The sequence below is a fragment of the Mastacembelus armatus genome, chromosome 21 (genome assembly GCF_900324485.2).
Source record: "Mastacembelus armatus chromosome 21, fMasArm1.2, whole genome shotgun sequence".
Classification (NCBI taxonomy): Eukaryota; Metazoa; Chordata; class Actinopteri; order Synbranchiformes; family Mastacembelidae; genus Mastacembelus; species Mastacembelus armatus.
In genome coordinates, this window is record NC_046653.1 from 12,496,521 (window position 1) to 12,517,646 (window position 21,126).

The 21,126-nt window shown below is 40.0% G+C and overlaps 1 protein-coding gene across 2 annotated transcripts in view; it reads left to right on the forward strand.

Annotated features, from left to right (window-relative positions):
• LOC113123438 (protein FAM126B) overlaps window positions 1-21,126 on the forward strand; it is a 35,924-nt gene that overhangs the window by 1,581 nt on the left and 13,217 nt on the right. For both annotated transcript variants that reach the window (XM_026295511.1, XM_026295512.1), the window contains exons 2-6: window positions 12,079-12,163; window positions 15,338-15,404; window positions 16,760-16,861; window positions 18,031-18,210; window positions 19,951-20,031. In XM_026295511.1, coding sequence (XP_026151296.1) covers window positions 15,354-15,404; window positions 16,760-16,861; window positions 18,031-18,210; window positions 19,951-20,031 — 414 coding nt within the window. In that variant the 5' untranslated portion in view covers window positions 12,079-12,163; window positions 15,338-15,353. The remainder of the gene's footprint in view (window positions 1-12,078; window positions 12,164-15,337; window positions 15,405-16,759; window positions 16,862-18,030; window positions 18,211-19,950; window positions 20,032-21,126) is intronic.

Genomic DNA, 21,126 nt, shown 5'->3' on the forward strand with positions numbered 1-21,126 from the left:
ATTGGTCTGATAAATATATTCTCTAATAATCTGTTTTACTTAGTCACATTGTACTAAAGGCCAAGGTGACATCTTCAACTTTCTTGTTTTTGTGTGACCAGCAGTCTTAAACAAAGATTAACATATAGGTTAATTGCAAACTCAAAGCTAGAAAGGATCTTAATGGTTTGTTTGCTTGGAAAAAGTGATTTATAATGATTAATCAAAATAGTTGTCAGCTTTAGTTGCACTTCTACTCAAGAACAGTCATCATTTTTTATTTTTTATTAAATTAAATTTTTTAATTCCCCTTTGCTCTGCCAAACCAGTAGTTTCTGCCACGTTACTTTCTAGCTGATCTTTCTATGTTGGCACACTGCTGTTTTTATTTATTATTTTTTATTTTTGAGCGATATTGGTCGTGACGAGTAAACCACCCCTCAAATAATGGTGTCACGAGCAAAGATGTGGAGCTGAAGATCCAGATAATTCCATGCCATCTGCTGCTCATCCTCAATCGTCATCCTGCTCTCTCCTCCTCTCTTGCTCTGTCTCTGCCACTGTGTGTTTTGGGACTAAGCTATCATCAGAGCTGTGGTCTATTTTAGACATAAAACCCAATTTACCCACTTAATCTGTGTCTTGGTCTCCAGGAGTTTCTTCTATTGCTCTGGGTGACAAATGCTTATCCAGCCCAAGTGCTTTGTTGAGCAAAAGACCCTAAGTTGTATCTGATAATTTTGTGGAGTTGCTGAAATCACTTATCGAGCAGTGTACTCTTGTTAAGGGGGTACGTGCTGTAAAAAAGAAAAAAAGAGGGTATATGGAAAGCTGAGGTCTGCTCTTGTAAACTCTGTACCACCATTTGACCTACCTAATAATAAATAACCATCATTTGTTGTTTGCACATCTGCTGCAGTTGTGAACTTACTAAGAAAGTCCTAACCCAAAATAAATCTAACCATAAATGTACTGAGCCCCAGAGTTTTTTTGCCTCACTTTGACCTATGATGATGCACAAGCCTAAGGGATCAAAGCTGTAATTAGCCTGCTATGGATTAGCAGTGGGCACTATTTTCCACTGTACTCATTCACACAAAGTCAGAGGATCACACAGGCAGCCAGCCCCCCTGCATTTCCTCTTTTCCAGTAGGAAAATTTGAATGGCCATGTTTGTTGTTGTCTCCTTGAGGCTCATAATTAGCTTTGTGGGCATACAGTATTGCTTAGACTGATCATGGTATTTTGTTTGTTGTCACTCGGCATCCAGATTGGCTTCAGATGTGCCTAAAAGTCATTTTAGTCCTGTCACATGTAGACAGTCTTGAGAATCAGCTGAATATGTGGTTGGCATGCAAAGAGAGCTGTAGTGCTGCTGACTCACTGCTCTGCCAGGTATGAGGTCTGTCTGTGTGTTTGCTGTCTCTATGATATACAGTATGTCTCTCCCCCAGCCCCCTGCCAGCCCCGCACCTTGTCTCCCTCTCAGCCAAACAAGAGCTCATACTGTTCCTCAGGGGGCTCTAAAGAGGTGGAGCAGCATGATGTGTGTACTGTCTTGTTTGTGAATGAATTAATGCTTTCTAAACTGATTGTAATAAAGTTAGGGAATCACATGGTGTCTGACCAAAGCTAAAGATGATCCTTGTTTGTTAGCCATTTAATATAAATGTACATATGTTTACATATATAAATGTGCATATGTTTACATATATGTATATGAGCTTATTTCATTTGATTTCATTTATATAAAGTGTGTGAATTTTTAATTTATGTAATGGATAATCATGGAGTTGTAGCTATTTTTCCTATGGATCATAGGTTGAGTTGTTACAATATTAACTGTTAACGGGAAATTAAATTATGGTAATGTATAAACATTGCATAACCATGACTTTCATATGGACTCTATATGATAGAGGATCAAATCCTCATATTTGAGAGCCTGGAAAAACAACAAAAATGATTAACTGTTTAGTAATGCAATGCTGTGTTAGCAAATCAAGTTGATGACCTTTAAACTACTGCTCTGCACCAGACAGTGAAAAGATCATTTGCAACAAGTTTTCCAGTCCAGTTTAAATGTGTCCAAGACACTGTTGATGCTAAAGAAAGACACCTGTATTTATACATGCCAGGGTATCATTTTTGTGTGTGTGTGTAACCAAATTAAAATTGTTTTATGGCGAACTACTGTAGTGAACATACCATGATGCATGATTTCAGAAGAAAGCTTGAATTGGAGTGCTTGGTTCATTCTGCAGCCAATCACAGGTCTGACACGTTGCCAGTTCATATACCCTTGTTTCATTTTTTTTCCAATTAGGGCTGAGTGCACTCTGCACACTTTTAAGTTGAATTTCTTATGTTATGTTGTTATTTAAGGCTGGATCAGCCGTTTGATTAGATAGGCCCATGTGTCAGTGCAGCTGCAACAGTTGAAGGGAAGGAAGTGACACATCCTGCTGATGACCTTAACACAATTTACGTGAGACCGAAGGGCACTTGAACTTTACCCTTGATTCTGGGTCCTGGGAGTGTGAGCATACGTGTGTGAGAGGAAGGGAAACACAACTTCTGCATCATTAATATGGCTGAACAGTCAGTGTGTTTATAAGCAAGATAACGGGTCATCATCCTCTCACAGCCAGTGTTTTCTGCGGGGCTTTACCTTCCCAACGGTCAGTGCTCTGTTCCCCTGCTCAAACTGCCGGTCACGGCTCAGCGCCTGTCTGAACTTGAACAGATGCCAAGCCAGGTTGATTCCAGGAGCCTTTGAATTACTGCCAGTTATTTGTTTTTGTGATATGGTGGGAAAGACTTGGGAAGGAAAGTGAAGGGCTGTTTATTGGACAATAAGGCACCAGTTAGCAAACATTTTACCTTGCCTTTATTGAGGCCTGGTTGTTAATGCAGCTATGCACAATTCATTGTTTAGGAACATGATGAAGGTATGAGAAGTATGTTACCCAGCCCATTAAAGATAGACAGTTAAAATCCAGTAAAAAGACTAAAGGAGTTTACATTTGATAATTAAATTTTAAGGTCTCTAGTTCTAAAATACTGATAGTGACTGAGTGTTACATTGGCAAGGCAAAGTTTGGCCAGGGTCCGATGGCTAATGCTTATTAACTTGGCTGCATTTGCTTGCAGATTTCCGTCATTGTCCAGCCAATGTAATTTCTCTGCAGTAGTTTAATGGATGGAGCGAAAATGTAGCCCATAGTACTGGTGGTTTTTATACTGGATAGGAAACAATTAGATTTAATAACTATTGGTCTCTGAGGTGGGAGGAAGTTGAGAGGCCAAGCTGTCCGGCCTTGATTTCCTTGGTATTCAGCAGTTTTACAGACACCCCCACCCCCCTCAGCATCTGAAGTGATAATACCCCTTCTTTCTCTCCTTCCTCCTTTTGCTGGTCCTTTGGTCATTCAGGTTGTGGTCTCAGGCCTGTGGGCAGTCCACTGATGTTGACATGTCATGGAAGCTGAAGGTAGCCCATTGTTAAAGACTGCTGATCGGCTTATATGGCAGCACCACGTTTTCCTCCATTTCACTAGAGCAAAGTTAAATGCTCAGCTGCTCTCCACACACACACACTGGAAACACTGTCAGCAGCATTTCTAAATGCTGTGGAATTAATGTCCATGTTTCTGTAGTTTCAGTGAATCTTGTGACTGCCACAGCCTTCATAAAACACAGTTCCAACCAGCTCATGGTTCTTGTTTTACATTGTTTACTAAAAATACTCATGTGAACACTCATAATATAATGAAATACACTGTTAGAGCACAAGATGAGATTTATTGCGGCACAGATGTACTGAATCGCATTTTATTGTACAGGCACAACTAATAAGCCAGTAACTGTGTGCTTCCTTCCCCCTGTACATACTGTCTGCTGTCCACAGGAACATTTGCTTCTTAGAACCATTTTACTTTTAAAGGGTAGATCAACATGTTTTTGTGTGTTATAGAGTAATAAATGAATTACAGTGCTCAACATACTATGTCAGAAATGTTGCATTTCATTCATGGGCCAAGCAAAATCTTAGGGATAACATCCATCCATCCATTATCTATACCTGCTTATTCCTTAACCAGGGTCCCAGGGATCAGCTGGAGCCTATCCCAGCTCTCTTTGGGTGAAAGGCAGGGGTCCACCCTGGACAGGTCACCAGTCCATCACAGGGACACATAGAGACAAACAACCTCACACACTCACACTCACTCCTATGGGCAATTTAGAGTCACCAATCAACCTGACATACATGTTTCTGGACTGTGGGAGGAAACTGGAGTCTTGGGGATAACATGTTAAAGTGAAAAAAAACTATTTTCAAAATGGCACTACACTAGATTATACTGGTGTTACTTTTCCTTTGGTAATGAAAGCCCTGACTTGTCAAGACACTACACATCTAACGCATGTCATAATGGCACAAGTGCTTGCTTATTATGGTATTTGTTTGAAAATTATAGTGCCCTGTACACAAGAATTCAGTGCATGTCATTCAGAATAAGATCACAAGCTAAATGCTTGAATACAAAGCATTTACAAGTCAAGTTGGTCCTCAATGCTGAGGTGAGGTTACTGTGGGGCATTTTTGGAGGTCCTCAATCCAGCCAGTATTTGTGTGTGTATGTATATATGGATGTGTATACCCACAACATTTGCATTGACTGAGGTATTTATATGCTTCAATTTGAGGAGTGAAGAAAGAGGCAGAAGTCTGTTAGTATTCACCTGTGCTCGTCTGTTGTGGTGCACCCTGTCTAATTGGTGGAACCCTGTGTGTGTGTGTGTGTGTGTGTGTGTGTGTGTGTGTGTGTGTTTGTGTGTTTGTGTATTCAATTGCAACATGGGCTCATCCCTACACGTCTGGCCCTGCAGCTGCAGCACAGCTAATTTTAGCCCAGGATGTGCGTACGCCTCAGTTCCCCTAGTCTGGCCTATGAGAGATGAGGAGAGGATGGGGTAGAAGATGTAACCAATTTTTTACTCTCTCTTCTCTTTGCTGTGCCCCCATCTCCCTTTCTTTTTATATTATTACACGTAGAATGCATTGATGCATGTGAGAGTAGTTTTTTGTGTTTCTGTCCATGTGTCCTAGGGTGGAAAACTATTGATCCTCACAAGAACAAATTGGCTTTGGTGACTGTTGCCTGCCCATGGTTTGATAGCATTTTAAAAAATCAATTTGCAGTTGTTTCTCTGAATGTTTAAGCTGGTCTGCCATATTTACTGTACAGCAGCCTTGCTGTGTTATCATGAATTTGTATGTCAATAGTTTTTTGGGGGGGTTTTCCTCCTCTTTCCTGATGTCTGAAGTATGACCGAGTGAGTCAGCAGAGACTAAACAGAATACGTTTGGAAAGATTTGATAATTGATTTGCATGGTCAAAGAGCTTAACAAATATTTTTACCAACTTTCATGGGTTCTGTTTTTTTGTGACCTTTACTCACCAAAGTGTTTCTGTCAGCTGTCATCTCACTGAGTTGTGTACCTGCCCTCTCTATTTCTGTAACTGTTTCTAGTCATCATTCTGCATGGAAACCTGGGAAATTGGTAGTTTTCCAGCACTCTATTTTCTATTAACTAACCACATTCTGTTCCTGTGCAGGGAGGCTACTCCACTGGTGATTGGCTGGTTCTTGTTAGGATTGACAGAGGCATGGGAATAGAGATTAGAGCAGACTGGTTCACTGTGGTCAGGTATTAGAGTTAATCCCTTTACCTCAGGAAAGTGTCTGATAAAGTGTGTGTGTGTGTGTGTGTGTGCGTGTGTGCGTGTACGTGTGTGTGTGTGTGTGTGTGTGTGTGTCTCTCTCTGTCACTGTCTGTGTATTGTGTGAGTATGATTGTATGTTCCATGAAAGGTGGCCAGCACCTTCAAATGTGTAAGTGGAACATATAAACAGCAAGGAACTTTTTTTTTTTTCTTAAATGCATTTTGCATTTGCTGTGTGTTTATGTGCAAATCAGCTGACCGAAATAAACCTGCCCTGGACTGTGGTAAACCAGACTTTAAGTCCCTTTAGACCATCTCCATGCAAATATAAACCACTTTTGGACCAAACAGTTCTAGGAACTACCTGGAACAGACCCCGCAAACTACAGACTGTAAGGGAATTTTTTCCGTTTTTCTATTCACACTGCCAGTAGGAACACTGAAGTAACATAAGCATCTGATGGTTGCAGCAACATCACTTCTGCACGACATTCAATAATAACACTACTGAACATTTTTGCTTTCCGTTTTGATCCATCTAAATCCATCTGAATTTTCTTCGTCAAGTAGGCATCCTAGACTTTGGCTTAGGTGAATTTGTGTGAGTTTTTCTAATGTGCCAATAGCTGTTTACGGTACAAAAATGAACTTTTAAAATTGGCATTTCCCAGTGCTGCATTTTGTTTGACGAATCAAGTTAAACATACGTCATTCAGGGTTCCTATTATACTGGAAAAGAGCCTACTCTTGAGTAGGAGCTAAAAAAAAGTCCCCAAAACTGCATTCCAAGAGCTGTCTTAGTTCTTAGTTCCACAAAAAATGGGAACTCCCTCCAAAGGTTCTAAGAACTACAAAAATGGCTCCTCCTGTCCAAAAGTGTCTTATGTATCTTGTGTTTTCTGATTGGAATACTTAAATGCCTCTAGTGAAGATGTACATCACATTTTCGTTGCATAATATTTGTTTTAGCAAATCACTGAATTCCTCCTGATCTGTATTTGACCCTGTACTCTGACTGGTGCTGTGGAAGTTAAACACAGAAACAAGGATCAATAAATTGTCACACTGTCATCGTTGGATATTTAGTTTATCATGGTCACAGAGGCCAAACTTGAATGAAGAGGGACATTCAAAGAAGCAATGCAAACAGAAGAGGCACGGAGCTTGCTCAAGCTCAATAATTCATGGCTGACTGAGCTAAGCTGACCTTGAAAAATCCCAAGTGTTGGACTGTTGAAACCTGGCACTACTCATTTAGGGCAGAGAGGAGAAGTTGAGACAGGCAGACAAAAACACACATACACAGTACATGTGCTATCTCCCTGTAGCTTTCTTTCCTTGATACAGATTCATTTGCCAACATTGGCATTTTTCTGACGCTTTACCGTCACTTACAGGTTTTACTTGACTTTGAAGAAGGCGGAAACATGAACCACTACTGTGATTTTTTTTGTTTTTTTTTTTTTTGTTATGATTGTTTAATTTATTGTGAGAGAGCATCCATCAAAATTAGGTGCATCCAATAGCAAATTATGATGCAGCTACCGAATACAAAAAAATCCAAATTTATACTAGCTTTGTTTTATAGGTATAAAGTGATGGATGTTGACAAGCCAACACTCACACAGTCCAAGCTAAGCTTTAAATAAATATATCAAAGTGACATTTCACCTGTGCTGTTGGTGTGATTACGACACTTTTTTTTTGGTAGGTCTGCGGTGCACAGTGATCTTTTACTTGAATGTTTAGGACATTTCTTCGCACCTTATGCTGAAGAGTGTTGCATGTAGTTATCACACTCCTGACTAATGCTCCTGCAGCATTTGCATTTGTTATAACAGTGTTCCACTGTCGTCATTTTTCTTGCAAATGTTTCCACATTTTGCTGTGCTTTGGTGGATGTTATTAACCCTCACTTGCAGACCTGGTTAAATACCAGTAATGATATTCTCTACTGTTGCTCAAAACAACAGATGGACTATTGAGATCTTCTGGTCGATCACCTCGGCTCTGAAGAGTGGTACTCTGTACTTTTCAGGGCTGTAACCTTGCAGTTGTTAACACTGGTTTAATAAGTCACTTAGTTAACGGATGCTTGTATGATTCATTTGGCTGTAATGAATGACATGTATTGTTAGCTGCATGAGGGAGTTCCTCCATTCAGCACTCACTAGAAATACGACAGCTACTAAAGAGAGAGATTGTTGGCTTAAATTGATTGGCTTTGGAAATACTTAATTGGAATAATCAGTAGATGGTCACCTAATGTAATGCATTCTGTAGTCAAGCTGTACTAGAGGTTTATTTACACTTACAGTAAGGTCAACACACACACACACACACACACACACACAGTTTGGGATTAGAATGAAAGATGCTGGTCTGTAATAGAACTGACCCGATTAGCAGATATGTAGTGTATGTTTAAAGATTTGTAGTGCATGTTTAGTGTTGTGCAGTTGTTGTTAGCTCTGCATGTGCTGGCATCAGGGGAGAAGGCTGACTAAAACTGTGTGTGGGTGACAGTGGAGTCACAGCCACCCACACATGGTAGATTTGCCCAAGTAGTCGAAATGTTGATCTTATGTTGTTTTTTTTAGATTTTAACCTTGACAGGTTGCACGAAGGGATTTTTCATTTACCAGCTTAGCTACCAAATACAGCGCTTATTGAGTCATGAGACTGCCAGGGCTTCAGGCACCAATATGAAAACAGTCTGTCAGAGCTTGCATAGTGAGCAGTTTCTTCCCCTCCCTCCTAAGTGCAGTCAGACCAAGACACAGCATTGAATATCTGCATGACTGCTCACTGGCCCTTTTCTCGGTTATGTATTAATCCATGGTGGTGAGAAAGGTTTCACTATTTGAGCGTGTAACAATCATCAGGTAATCAGTCTTGTAGTGTGCTGGTTCACTAGCGTCAGGCTGCACTGAATAGTCACAACATCTGTATGGATTACTATGAAACATTGGACAGACATTCATGGTCTTCAGAGGATGAACCCCAGTGACTTTGTTAATCCTCTAACATTTCTTCAAGTACCACTATGAAGTTGTGTTTTAGTAAAATATTTTAACTATATTTTAACTATTGGATGGGTTTCTATGAAATTTGATATCCATGATGCTAACATTATAAACATTATATCATTATAAGCATGTTGGCAAGTTGACATTAGGACTTTGCTCAAAGCAGCAGAAACTGGCAAAAGGATATTGTGTGTTAACTGCTCTGTCTTGAAACTCAATACACAAAACACACTTGTTGGCTTTGTATCAACAATGTGGACCATTTAGCAGCATGTCTAGCAATGTCATTGTGATTTAGGGTTTGAAGCACCGTAAACAGGATGGGTTGGCACTCTCCTGTTCCCTTGTGAGCCACACCACAGGACAATGACCAGGTCCTGCGTAGAGGAAGAGCAGCCCTGGAAGGAAAGTTGGCTTATTGTCATTCTCCAGGCCTCATTAGGTGTATGACTTATTTAGCCAACAGTGATGGCTGGCTGGAGAGCACTGTTGTTACTTGACATACGGATACTGGAATGAAATGGGTGGGGACGAGGTTACACTGTAGTATCAATGTACAGCTCCAACTCATTATAACTTTATTATAACCACAATGTCATTTGTATTGTTCTGTTTTTTTTTCTATTCTCCAGCCAGGGTTATATGCATAATATGTCTCATTCTTCAATGGTTTTATGTTGATACTGGGGCTTTGGGGCACAACCATATAATCAAACTCTCTCTACTTGACTGTTTAAAATCCTTTTTGCAAGACTGAAATTGGTGAACTAAAGAAAATCCATCTTCTTTTGTTACAATGCAGTTATTTAGCATATCTTACAAAATACTGTTGACTTACACAACAACAAAAGACCAATCCACTGCACCATTTGCTTGGTATTCCCTGAACCCAGAGACTTTATGGCTTTCTGAAAAAATAAAAGGCAGGAGTGAGCAATAGTCATGAACAATGGGACATCTTAGAGTTATCTAATACATTTTTTATAAAAGTATGCTAAGAAAATTGTACTTGACAGGTAATTACAAATGCAAATTTCAAATTACAGATGTATAACTATGCTCAAACAGTTAAGGTGACGTTTGTATATACACATTACTTGGGAGTGACGAGGATGGACAGGATCAGGAATGAGGACATCAGAGGGACAGCTCATGTTAGATGTTTTGGAGAAAAAGCCAGGGAAGCCAGATTGAGATGGTTTGGACATGTTCAGAGGAGGGACAGTGAATACATTGGTAAAAGGATGCTGAGGTTAGAGGTGCCAGGAAGGAGGCCTAGAGGAAGACCAAAGAGGAGGTTCTTGGATGTAGTGAAGGAGGACATGAGGATAGTTGGTGCGGCTGAGGAGCATGCAGAGGATAGGGTTAAATGGAGGTAGATGATTCGCTGTGGCCTGAAGGGAGCAGCCGCAAGGAAAAGAAGACTTTACGTATTTATAATCTACTCAGATTTTATGATCTGCTTTTGATGCTGCTTAAAACCCTTAATGAAAAAGACCTTAATGAAAGTGTAAAAGTGCCTCTTCTGTTGTTGTCAATGAAGAGGTAATCCTCTGTCTATGTGGTGGCTGTATGTCGTTTTATTTCACACCATGGCTATTTTGTATATCAATAAAATGGCTATGTGAACAGAAGGAATGAATTACTAATAGTAACCAAACTATATAAAAGTTGGCAAATTTAAAAAAAAAAGAAAATGTACTGCATTGATGCAAAAATCCAATATTGCCATCCAACATTGCCCAGAAAGGCTTAATATACCCAGTATATTAAAAAGAGAGCCACCGTGATATAAACCTGTGATTAAAAATATCTTGTGCTGTTTGCTGCAGTGTTTAAGCACATAGAGTGAAGGGTATACAGGTCATGCCTGAACCAGGTAACTGCTAATAGTGACTGATAGTGTCTTGTTCTAAAGAATTAAAAATATTTTCCTGCCACACCTTATCTTTAGCTATTAAGCTGCTGTCATCTAGCAAGCATTCTGTTTATGTTGCATATTTTCTTGAAGTATGTTGTATTATTCATTCTTTGTCCTTTCCTGGAGCCATTGTTGGCCTTGGCTTTGATGAATCGCACAGCAAGCGCACTTTATCTGGCAACGGAAAATAAATACACACATCATTCTAGGCAGATGGGGGACTTTCGCATAGTCATTTCCCTGACTCTTTGTGATGAATTGCTGATATAAGAGTTTTCCAGATAAACGCACAATTGTGTTTGAAATGCCTAACATCAGATGGAGTGCTCGGTGGTATGGCGCGGCATCTTGTTGTCCCTCACTGAAGCTCGGAGCCATTCTCCCAAATACAGGGTCCATTATGGGTGTGGATCTTTAGGATGCATTTTTAGCAGGCGAGGGCAACAAGATGGCCAGCTGACTGTTGCTATGCAACAACAAGGAGCTTGAAAAATTGACTCCTTGTGCAATGACTCAATATAACCTTCAAGACACTGTTTGTAAAATAAAATGCATAGTTTCCAGAATGGTTGTTTACATGTTGCATAGATTTGTCTGTGACTTCTAATGTTAAAACTGTGTGTCTTTAGAGCAGCATTGTGGTGTTGTAGCAACCATCTGGTGGTTTCTAAGCCTTCCAGGTTGTCAGCTGCTTTGTTCATTGTCTTGACTGATTATTAGTCATGTATGTTGTTTGCTTGCCAGCAGAATTTTGCTTTTCAACAAAGTCTGTTCCAGAGCTGTTCTTTGAAACACTGAAGTTTATTCCTAATTGCTTTCGAAGTCATGTCTTTAGAGCTGCGACAGCTACTCAATTAATCAGTTAGCCAATCAATAAGAATTGATAATCTATTAATCCTTAGTCCTTATTCAAACAAGCTGAAATATTGGATGGGTCCACTTTGTAAAATGTGAGATTCTGCAGTGTTCTTGGTGTAACGTTGAAGTACATTGAGTGTTTGTTAGTCTTGAACTGTTTTTGGACATTTAATTATGTCTTCTTGTGCTGTAGGACACTGTAATTGTTTTTCAGCATTTTCTGATGTTATGGAACAAACAGATCATTGAGGAAATAACTGGCAGATTGTTGCCAATGAAATAATATTATGTTAAGCCATACTTTGTGGTTGATATAAATCTTTTTGATCTATACTGGGAGTGGATACATATTTGGCAAGATACTTGTTTTGTTATCTTACTGTATTATGTGTTGTAACAATATGTTGTATAATCAGATTATCCTGCATCACTGCTGGCAGATTATTATAATTATATTAACACTGTGTAGCCTAATCAATGTTTAATGCATATGAATTGTTTTTATGCAGGTCTTCCCAGGCTGATTTTAACTGATGGAGTTTTCCTCATGTTGTTGCAGGTCAGCCTCAGTGAGGGACAGATGTGTGACACTGTGGGAAACCATTTGCCTCTCCCAGTGGAGATCTGAGTTCTGGGACACTGAGGTAGGTACATTGGCCCGACAACCTGCCACCATGAGCTCTCACTTATGTAAATAATATGGTGCTGCTGCTGCCGTATAAAGGGTGACAACAAATTTCACATGTTTGACATCTCATTCTCAGATTTTGGGTGTGGTGATGTATCAGCATTAGCTGCCACTTACACCACCCTGGAGTTTTGTGTAAATTTGAGAAACATGTGATCTAAGTAGGTCTTCTTCCAAAATGGACGTCTTGTTGGTGAATGTTTGCCATCGCCTGAAAGTCACTTCACTACAGTTCCCATGGTAACTGAAAAACCCGCCCAGCCGATGGAGAATTTCACTTCAGTGAGTCTTTGACAGTTTGACAAGCCAGTGGAAATGAATGAGTCAGCCTTTCATGAAGAGCTGAACAAGCTTACTAAATGGACCCTTTCAGTTCACACAGATTTATGAAGTGTTCTCACACACAAGAATTTCACTTGTTCAGATTGTCAGCCGTGATCTGTCTCCTCCAGCAGCTAATCAGATATCTTGCTCCTCTAAGCCTGTCTTGCAACATTGTCTTATCTTCACCATTTATGTCATTTATGTTGAGTTTGTTTGAGAACCTCTCTCAAACACGAGCCACCACAGTACTTTAGCTATGAACAACATTATAACTTATAACTAAGATGATATATTATTAATCATTAAATTAACAGAATTAAATTACATTTAACTCCATTTCACTAACCTTTTGCCTTTTAGGTATAGGTATATCTGTTCAGTGTACAGTGTTCTTTGTGGCCTTTCTTGTGTGTCATTTCCATCATTTGCTAATATGTTTTACATGAAAAATAAAGAGTCCTTGAACAGTCCTCATTTTGTGCTGTACAGAAAAAGGGTAGGTACTGTAAATCCAGGAAGGCATTAGGGCTTGTTTAGATTTCCTGGTCTGTAATGGTTTTTTATACTAAATAAGATTAATAAGGGATGTGTCAACACTGTGGTTTACTGTGGGAGTGAGCGTTAGGATTCTGCACATGCAAACAGTTTTACACTGTTTCTGGCTTACCAGAAGGAACATTGTGTTAACATCTTTAAAGCAGTGGTGGCTAAATTTGACAGTCTGTGTACGCATTTCCCCAATTTTGCCCACACAAGCCTTTTAGCATTCAATGAAAAGCAGTTTTATATGCCTTTTCTTTCTGATTCTCTAAATAACTCTCTGCATAGTCTCCATGGCTTAGTGTTTTTGAGTTCTGTGAACTTGGTGTCAGAAAGTTAACCAGAGATACTGACCTAGATGCAGCTACAATGATTTTGCAGACACACATATCACATATTGTGGAAGCATATTGTTGCAAAAATGGCTGAACACAAGGCAGGTTAATGTAATGTAAATTAGTTAGCTCTTTCATTGTAAAATTGGTGTAATCATTGTTTATAATTACAATGTGAAGGCACATGCAGTGATGAAGTAGCTCATTCAAAACCATATGAGCAATTTGTAGTTATTTTTAGACAGCTGAATAGCACAAATGATGTCATTCCCGTAACAAAAATATTCTTGTGTCATTGTATGTATTATCATGTTCATCTGTGACATGTACTGGTATATCATGTTCATCTGTGACATGTACTGGTATATTAGTATTTGCGTAATCGGTATTTATGTCAATAGTTTGATAAAAAGCTAAACCTGAGAATTGTGTAACATGTAATACAACAACTATGTTGGCTGCAGGAAAATACTTCACACCCAGCCAACAGTGGCTTTTGCCTGAAATGTTAAGTGGGATCTTCACATTGGGTTAGACCTAATCCCTAATCCCATCAAGTCACAACCACAACAGGTTTATATAAGAGACACAGTAAAACGGTAACTAGGGCCAAAGGCTCCAGTGCTGCTGTAATGTAACACATGACTGAATTACGAAAGCAATCTCCTTTTGTAAAAAGAAACGTTTTACAGGGTTTTTAACAATAGCATGATGTGTAACCTTGTTATTTCAAGGTCACAAGTGTCAACACAAAGCTTTTTCTTTTAAAAGACCTTGAACATGACAGTGGATGTTTGTTAGTTGTTGGGTCCTGTTTTCTTAAGGACTCCACATGGTTGAAAGATTTTAGTATTTATATACCAGTTGTTTGTAATTGATGTTAGAGAGGTTAATAGCAGCTTCTGTGGTGTAAATTCTAACATAATGTTGGCTGCCTTACCATTAAAGATTTTTATTTTCCTTTTAATGTCTTGTTGACTTGATAAATTTTGCCATTTGGGTCAGGGTGGATAATTACAGACGTTACTCAGCACTGTGGCCCGCATAGGGCTGGTTGTTGCTATGCTTTTGTTCTCTGCTTTTGTCTTTCCCAAAGGTTAATAATGGTAGCTCAGACATGATGGTGTTTGGTGAATGGTGTCTGTTATGGTTAGCCTACATCTGATGTTGCATAACCATGGTTTATCTTTGTCATTTTGGTAGCTTGGCACATTGGAGTCCTTGCAACGTCACCTACAGCGTGTATCCACATTGCCGCTAGAGCCTGTGACTGTTCCACCTGTCACTCCATCAAACTACACACACAGACATACTTGCTCTTTCATGCTGAGACACATGCCAGGTTCATAGCAAGCATCCTATGGGATAATTAATGAGAATATGTTTTGCATGGGATGAGTCCTGAAGGAGGAATGGCTTGTTATTTTCGGCAGTTTGCCGAAGTTAATTTTAGCTGCAGGATCCAGAGAAAAGGACAAGGGATAACAATGTGCCAGCAGCCCAGGATCAGAATGTATTGAAGAAACTAAAGGCTGCTTTTTGTTATCTTCTGTCTCATATCTCTTGATGTAAATGTGAAAACTGTGCATCAAGGAGGAAGGTATTTAGGAAATTCAGCTGAGCTCTCCTTGATTGTAAAAGATAAATCAATATTCAGGCAGTTTTATGTATTTATTGGGTTTATTTATTTATTGGGTTTAATGCATTTAAAAATATATATATAAACACTATATGCAAATACTTTGAAATAACTTTGAACACTGTTGAGAACACTGTCCTTCATCATGTCATTGCATGCCCAGATGGTTGAATGAGCACTAACTATTCACGCTCCTCTCCCCCATTTTGCCCCTACTCCTGTGTCCTTCTCTTTCACTATGTCACTATATCACCATATCCTTTCTCTTTCCCTGTGTTCCTGTGTCCACCAGGCAGCCTAGGGGGAAGATGCTGGGTTCAGAGCGCGGTGTTGTTGAAGAATGGCTCTCAGAATTCAAGGTAAAGTCCCTGCTCTGTTCTCCTTCATGACTCATGTCAGTGAAATGTACTCATGGAGGTCGTCTTTGGAGGCGTCTTTCCCAATAAAACACACACTGTGGGTTTACCGTAATGCCAGAACATGTAGGGTGTGCAAGTGTTTGCATAACAGCTCCTTAACATTTCAGTCCTTTGTAAATTCAAATCAAAATACATGGATGCAAGCAAAAAATGGTCATTTTAGGACTCAGGGTCAACTCTGCTTTCTCAGAATTAGCTCAGCTTTCATCAGTGAAAGCTGTTTGTTTGGTTCACACAGAACCACACACAGACTGTACCTGAAATATTTTGGGACTTACATTTCATAGGCAGATACGCTTTGATTTAATCTAGTAGATATCTCTCACAGTCATCACTGTCAATCTCATGCTTTGACTAAAACCTGTTTTTCTTGCAGACATGTCTAAGTCATAAAACAAGGTTTAACCAAAAAGGCAGCAATTCAAATTGCAGTAATTTATTCAATATGAACTTTACTATAACTAAGTCATACTATTACCCTGCAAGCTTCTCACACTACACATAGCTGTGCAAAACAGAGCAGAGATCATGCACAGTTTAAAACTTCAGAGTATAAAAAAGTAATGGCCATTCTGTGAGAAAGAAACATGTTTCTCACTGTACTAGCTTGTATTTAATGATTATGGGACAATGATGGAGGTCTGTAGCATAGATGAAAAAGCTAAAGCAGGTCCTGGATTGGAAGGAAATACAGAGCTCTAACAGACTTTATCTCTAGTGTCCACTGGATTCACAACAAGCTCTTTTCTCCATAACACAGATGTGCCAAACACAGGGAGTTCAAAGGGATCAGGCAGAGGATGGCACAAAAAATGTGAAAGAGAGAAAGGGGGGGGGGGGGGGTTGATGATTCATGAGGGAAGTAGATTGTTATGAGTCATGGTGTGAGTGGTACAGACCAGGCACTTTGTGTTCTCTTCTTCTCAAAATGACTGTACTGAGGCCATGCTGAGAGGGTATCTCAGGATTTTGTCATCTGTACATGTTTTGAGTCTGTCAGATATAACCACTCTGTGATGTTCAAGTTACTGTTTGACTGTCGAGGCACATATGCATAAATAATAGTTGTGTCCTACACACTTAAACCTACGGGTGATTAAAGCAAAATCTGGTGATATTTCTGTGTAAACTCTTCTGTGACTGAACTGGAAATATTTTGATATGATACAGCCAACAGCTTTGTTTTTGTTTCAGGTTTTATAAAATGATAAAAAAGGTTCTTTCCACCTTGTTCTGCTTCCTGTATTTGTCATCTCTGAGCAAACCTTTCTTTCTTTTTTTTTTTTCTGCTTCAGTCTTTACCAGAAACCCACATCCCCAGTTATGCCGGCAGCCTTCATCTGAAGAAGTCACTGGTGCCGGCACTCTACAGAGTCATCCAGGACCCCAACAATGAGGTGATGGCAAACACACATTCACAGAGTCCCAAGCATCGCTGTTTTTAGTTCGAGGAAATGTGTTGCTTGTGACTCACATGATGTAGTCTCAGTTGGCAGTGAGAAAGAGACTGACACACAACCGTGCCTGCAGGGTACACATGCACAAAATCACAGGCACACAGTGGCACAGTAGCAGTTCCAGCTATGTTACCTGTGAGATGGCACACAGTGTTCCCTATAGACAGACGCAGAGCGTTCAGACAGACTGGAACATCTGCCCAGACTGGAAAAGCTACATGCATAGTCAGGTTTAAGCATCAGTACGTCACTGTAACAGATTTGGTCACAAAGTCCTACAATTATTAGTCATCATATTACAACAGCTCTGCTGTTTTTATGTACATGTATTTCCTATACGAACAGTTCCAAATTGTTATTTTCTTCAAAAGACCTAAAGACCTTTGAGCAAAGATGCTTGATGAGATGGGACTTTAATTTCACTCTAATGATACAGTTTTTGCCTCCAGTTCTCTTTTCCTTTTTTATGGTTTAATCTGGGTGTCAAGCAACCAGGAATATAAGTCCTATTAGTGTTGTCATTTAGGCTGCACAATTCTATTAATGATTGGACACGCAGGACTGGAAAGCGTACTTGATTGTTGCATGTTTTTTTTTTTTTTGGGCTGATGACATGGTGGGCCAAGTTGCCAAGTACTTTAATGAGTTGGCCCTTACTTCAGGGTCAGTCATGGTACAACGCACATACACACAGGGATGCTAGTGCTGTGTGGAGACTGACTTTGCTGACCCTTTAACAGTATAAACACTTTTGCTCCCCTGAGACTATATCTGACCAGACTTTCACACCACCTACCTCTGCCTGACAGCAAAAGCGTCCCTCCATCCATCCATCCATCCACAGGGTTATAGGCAGCATGACATCCATCCATGTTTTGAATTAAGAGCTGCGAAGTAAAGACGTCGTGTCAGTGACGTCCTCATGGCTGTTTATGACAGAAAACAGAATTGCATCTTTTCCTTCACCTCATCCTGAACTTTGTTTTGGATTTTTTTTTTTTTTTAATTACCAACTAATTTGTTTCACGAATTGGCAGCTCATAATGCATATTCTAGTGAGTTGTCAGAGCTGTGCTATTTGTATTTACTTATTTCCTCCCCTGTTCCAGCTGCTGGAGCCTGTTTGCCACCAGCTGTTTGAGCTGTACCGGAGCGCAGAAGACCGGTTGCGACGCTTCACCCTGCAGTTCCTGCCTGAGCTGGTGTGGGTATATCTACGGGTCACTGCCAGCAGGGATCGCCATAGCAATGGCTGTATTGAGGCCCTCCTCCTGGGCATCTATAACCTGGTGGGTGTTGACCCCCGCTGGTCTAGGGGTGGTCGTGGTGAGAGAGGCGAAGCCATGACCTTTTAGAAAATACAGATTTGGGCCTGTGAATTCTAAACATGTCAACTATGAGATACATGTTTATGTTCACATTTAACGTTATCAAGAGGGCTGCAAAATAAAAAATGCAGAGTGAAGAAAAAAAAAACAGGGATGACAAACAATGAAAAGATCAGTAAATAATAAGGAAATTTGCATTACTCCTCCTTCTACTGGATAATTGTCTTTTACATGAGCAGCTGGTGCACATGAACGTGTTACAGAGGCAGCGACTGAGCAGTGTCAATGTGAGGTGTCTTTTAGAGCGACTCCCTACAACATGATGGACAGTGCTCTGCAACTGACCCTTACATATGATTGGTCTCACCATCGTTTTCGTCAGTGGGCATAACCGTTCAAGCACATGATCTGATGAACAGCTAAACAGGGTTTTTTGTTTTTTTTTAAATGATTTTCACTTAAGATTACCTGTCCCAAACCCATTTCACTGTCAATATCTTTGGGGTGTCTTTGTATTATAGATTGAGAATTGCAGGTACCTATGTTCTTGGCTGATATGAGTGAATATATATTATGTTTGTAGCAAGAAGATAGTACTTTTCTTAGAAACATATCTGATGACTGGTGGGTCATCTGAGAATTGGGACTGAAGATGCTATAAATGGATCTTTTGTTTTTGCAGTTTCACACTATAAGTGTGGGTTAAAAAAAAACAGCACAGTGATATGCAAATCTCTGGTCATCTGTTAGACCTAAGACAGGTTGAACATTAGTGAGGCTGGTTGTGTGTTGACATGAAAGACCATCTCCAGGGAAAAGCCCAGTTAATGGGTAGACCCAAGATAGATTGCATCACCAGGAAACACCCTTAGGGAAATGGTCTAAGAGCTACAGATATCAATAGAAATAGCTCCATGTAAGATGACACGACTAAAGGTATAACCATGCATAATTTATTCCTCTATGTCTATATCGCTCCACACATGTATACACTTATACTGCACACGCTCAGAACCCTCTCTTGCCTATGGTCACTGCCCGCTGAGCTGTGATAAACAGCTTTGCTCTCAACAGTCCCATCAGATATTTAGAGATATACTGCTTGCCAGTGAAGGGCAGGGCGTAGCCTGGACCAACAGTATGCTGAATGTCAGGGAGGATGTGAGATTAAAGGGATAAAAGCGTTTTCTGTACCACATTCCAAAGCCTAGATTATGGCTGCTCAGACTCGTGGGTGGATGAACTGATATTTGCTGTTTTCTTTGCATTCGTATTCTTGCAATGACAACATGCAGCCTAAAAAAATAACAAGTTTTGATCAGCCAAAAACTGTTAACTGCAATTAAGGCACATTTATCTGTATTTAATCATATAACAACTCTCCCACTTTCTGCCATGAAATTTGGAGATAAAACTGATGGATGTTTTACATGTAATTATTCCTCTTTCAGTCCTTTAACAATATCTACTGTGGTCACATGTAGTAGAAACTATTTCTTTTAAGGCTCTTCCAAACCACCTGCATCCTGCTCAGTTGCACATAATTGGTTTATAGAGCAAAGTAAGATCAACTTTCACCCAGTCCAGAGAAAGGGTAGAAATGTAAATTTAAATCTGAATAACTCTTAATATACTGTAGATGAGCATTGTGTCCATCGCTAACACAGCTTTTCTGTCTCTTTCTGTCCTTTGGTGTTGCAGGAGATCATGGACAAAGATGGCAACAGCAAGCTCCTCTCCTTCACAATCCCATCTCTGTCCAAACCATCGATATATCATGAGGTAGAACGCCTGTGTCTTGTCAGTTAGCTTAGCTTGAGGTTTTCACCATGCTCGGTACACTCTAGTGTACTCTTCTGCGTACTCTTTGTCTCTTTTGATGTGTTTCTTTGCTCCTGTGTCCTCATCTCTTTGTCCTTCCCTCTGATTATGAGAGCGCTAGAGATACTTATTTAAGTAGCTTTTAGGAAAATGACACCTTGCCAGTATCCAAGGCCGTGCTCCATTTCCATTAACCTCATCTCCAGACCATTTATGTGTATTAAAGTGTCACGGTGCTTCGGATGTCAGGACTGTGGCGGATTCTCACATAATTCTGTCGCTTTTTGTGTGTGCAACAAAGGGCTATCGCAAAATGCCTTTGAGTAAAGATTATAAGGTGCAGGCATGCTGTCTGATTTACTGCGTCCCTCTGTGACAGATGACTTTTCATCCTGCTTTTGAGTCTTTCCATTTTGTTTTGACACCTTAAACTCTTCTGTTTACACTTTACGCTTCTGTTTAAGCAGGTCAATTGTTAACTCTGGTATACAGTCCTCTTTTTGGTTTTAGTCACACTCTCTGTCATGCTGGGCTTATGTAACATATCAAACTTCTGACCTGACTGCTGAAACAGGGCACACTATTGACTGTTATGTTGAGCTGGAATTCAATAGTAAAGTCTTTAACAGGACATGCTGACCCAGGACCATTTACAAGGGGTAGCAAGAAGAAGAGAAAACGAGTGTGCAGAATATTTTCCTACAGTATGGTGGCCCCAGCATGTGTGCGTGTATGTGTATGTGTTGATGAGACTGCCGTGCGTAGCATGAGCTGGGGGCGATTTATTGCTGTAATTACAAGCTCGAGAGGCTCTTCCTTCCACGCTGAGAGAATGAAGAAAGCATAGAGGAAGGAGACAGAACATGTGAGTGTGTTTGCGCATATGTGTGTGTATGAGTCACAAGGTTCCTAGGTTGTAGTACGGCTCTGCATGTCACATGGCCTTATCTCCAGGCCGTCAGCATTAGCATACATTCCAGTCTCTCTCTGAATTAATCCATCCTCTGCACAGCCTCCTGAGATAGTTAGGACAGAATATCAATTCAATTTAGAGGT